At 50.3% G+C, this 2,712-nt stretch overlaps 1 protein-coding gene across 1 annotated transcript in view; it reads right to left on the reverse strand.

The window, feature by feature from the left end:
• USP39 (ubiquitin specific peptidase 39) overlaps positions 1–738 on the reverse strand; it is a 10,337-nt gene extending 9,599 nt beyond the window's left edge. The window contains exon 1 of the mRNA XM_029963933.1: positions 709–738. Within this exon, the coding sequence (XP_029819793.1) occupies positions 709–738 (30 nt within the window). The remainder of the gene's footprint in view (positions 1–708) is intronic.
• Positions 739–2,712: the final 1,974 nt, after the last annotated feature.

Raw genomic sequence — 2,712 nt, forward strand, 5'->3', positions numbered from 1 at the left:
CCCCCCCAGGGACCGATGCCACCCCCGCCGGTGTCAATAAAGGTGCTGCGAGGCTCCGGTGTCTGTCACTGCTGGGGACACTGGGGCAGGGGGACATCCGGGGGGGCTCCTGGGGACCCCCGTGTGTCATCCCCCTCAGAGTCCCCTGCCAGGGTGTCCCTGTGTCGGTGGCCGTGCTGCCATGTCCCCCCACCCCCTCCGTCCCCTCCCCGGTGCCATTGTTTGCCCAGGGACCCTCCCTGGGGTCCCCTCCCTGATGTCCCCAGGGACCCCTCTGGGGGGCCACAGCCCCCTCCTGCCCCTGGCCCAGGTTGGTGCCACCTGTGGCCAACGTGGGGTGTCCCCAGGGTGGGTGCCACTGGTGTGTTATTGTAGGGTCTCCCCAGAGTGCGTTGGGAGGGGGGGTCTGTTGTGGTTGGGGCTCCCTGAATCAGGACCTGTAGGGTCTCCTGGGAGCAAGGAAGGGGGTGTTATCATAGGGTCTCCCTGGAGATCACCCCCCTGCTCTGTTATTGTAGGGTCTCCCAGCAGCGAGGCATGGCAGGGGGTTATTGTAGGGTTTACCCCAAAGCAGGTTCTGGTGTTTATTTATTGTAGGGCCTCCCTAAAAAGTGTCCAGCTCATTTGTTATCATCAGGTCTCCCTGAAGTGGGTCTTGCTGATTCATTATTGTAGGGTGTCTCCAAGCAAGTCATGGTGTTTATCTACTGTAGGGTCTCCCCAAAGTGGGTCCGTCATGTTTGTTGTTGTAGGGTCTTCCCAGAGATCATATCATTGGTTTGTTATTGTAGGGTCTCCCAGAACTAGATGCTAGTGTTTATTAATTGTAGGGTCTCCCTGGAAAGGTCCTGCTGGTTTGTTATTGTAGGGTCTCCCCAAGGCAAGTCCCAGTGCTAATTTGTCATAGGGTCTCTCTGGAGGATCTGGCACATTTGTTATTGTAGGGTCTTCACAGAGACCATCCTACTGCTTTGGTATTGTAGGGTTTCTCAAGAGAAGACACAAGGAGTTATTACTGTAGGACCTACCTTAACTAGGTTTTGGTGGTTTTTTTATTGTAGGATCCATTTGCTATTGTAGGGTCTCCCTGAAGATCACCTTGCTGGTTTGTTATTGTAGGGTCTCCCCAAAGCAGATTCTGGTGCTTATTTATCATAAGATCTCTTTGTTATTGTAGGGTCTACTCTGAGCAAATCCCACTGGTTTGTTACTATAGGGTCTCCCCAAACAATTCTTGGGGTTTACATATCACAGGATCTCCCCAGAGGGGTTTGGCTCACTTGTTATTGTAGGGTCTCCCCAAAGCTGATCCTGGTGCTTATTTATCGTGGGGTCTCCCCAGGGGTCACCCTGCTGCTCTGTTATTGTAGTGTCTCCCCAATACGTTTGCTATTGTAAAGTCTTCCTGAAGATTGCCCCATTGTTTTGTTATTGTAGGGTCTCCCCAAACCAGGTCCTGGTGCTCATTTATTGTAGGGTCTTCCTGGAGCTGAACTTATTGGTTTGTTATTATAGGGTCTCTGAAAAACAGATTGTAGAGCTTATTTATTGTAGTTTCTCTGTTATCATAGGCTGTCCACAAACAATTCCTTGTGTTTATTTATTGTAGGGTCTCCCCCGAGTGGGTCCAGCACGTTTGTTATTGTAGGGTCTCCATGAAGATCATCCTGCTGGTTTGTTATTGTAGGGTCTCTCCAAATAAATCCTGGTGGTTATCTATTGTAGGGTCTCTCTGAAGTAGATCCCATGGGTTTGTTATTGTGGGGTCTACCCCAAATCAGTCCCCCTTATTTGTCATTGTGGGGTTTCCCCAAACACATCCCAGTGTTTGTTGATTGTAGGGTCTTCCTGGAGATCATCCCGCTGCTTTTATTGTGTAGGGTCTCCCCGGAGGGGGTCCAGCATGTTTGTTATTGTAGGGTCTCTTCAAATGAGTCGTGGTGTTTATTTATTGTAGAGTGTCCCCAGAGCTCATCCGGCTGATTTGTTTTTCTAGTGTGTCTACAAAGCAGATTCTGGAGCTTTTGTTATTATAGGGTCTCCCTAAAACAGATCCTGGTTATTTATTTATTGTAGGGTGTCTCTGAAGTTCCTCCTCCTGGTTTGTGATTGTAGAGCCTTCCCAAACAAGTCTTGATGCTTATTTATTGTAGGGTCTCCCCAGAGTGGGTCCAGCATGTTCATTATTGTAAGGTCTCCCTGGAACTCGTCTTGCTGCTCTGTTATTGTAGGGTCTCCCTGGATCATGTACTGGTGCTGATTTATTGTAGGGTCTCCCTGAAGTGGGTCCTGCTGGTTTGTTATTGTAGGGTCTCCCCAAAGAGCTCCTGGTGTTTATTACAGGGTCTCCCTTGGGTGGGTCCTGCTCTTCTGTTCTTGTGCAGTTTTTCCAAAGAAGGTCTGGCACGTTTGTTATTGTAGGGTCTCTCCAAAGCAGATCTGGGTGTGTATTTATTGTAGGGTCTCCCCAGAGCTCATCCTGCAGGTTTTTTATTGTCAGGTCTCCCCGAATGAGATCCTGGTGCTTATTTGTTGTAGAGTCTCCCTGAAGATCATCCCAGTGGTTTGTTATGGTGGGGTCTACCCGAACAAATCCTGCTGTTTATTTATCGTGGGGCCCCCCCATTGCTCTGTTGTCAGAGGGTCCCCACGGTGCTGGGGGGGGGGCTCAGTCCGTGCCTGCGGGGTGGGGACAGTGGCAGTGGCTGGAGG

The sequence above is a fragment of the Manacus vitellinus genome, unplaced genomic scaffold, assembly GCF_001715985.3.
Source record: "Manacus vitellinus isolate BGI_N305 unplaced genomic scaffold, ASM171598v3 scaffold_105_pilon, whole genome shotgun sequence".
Taxonomy (NCBI): domain Eukaryota; kingdom Metazoa; phylum Chordata; class Aves; order Passeriformes; family Pipridae; genus Manacus; species Manacus vitellinus.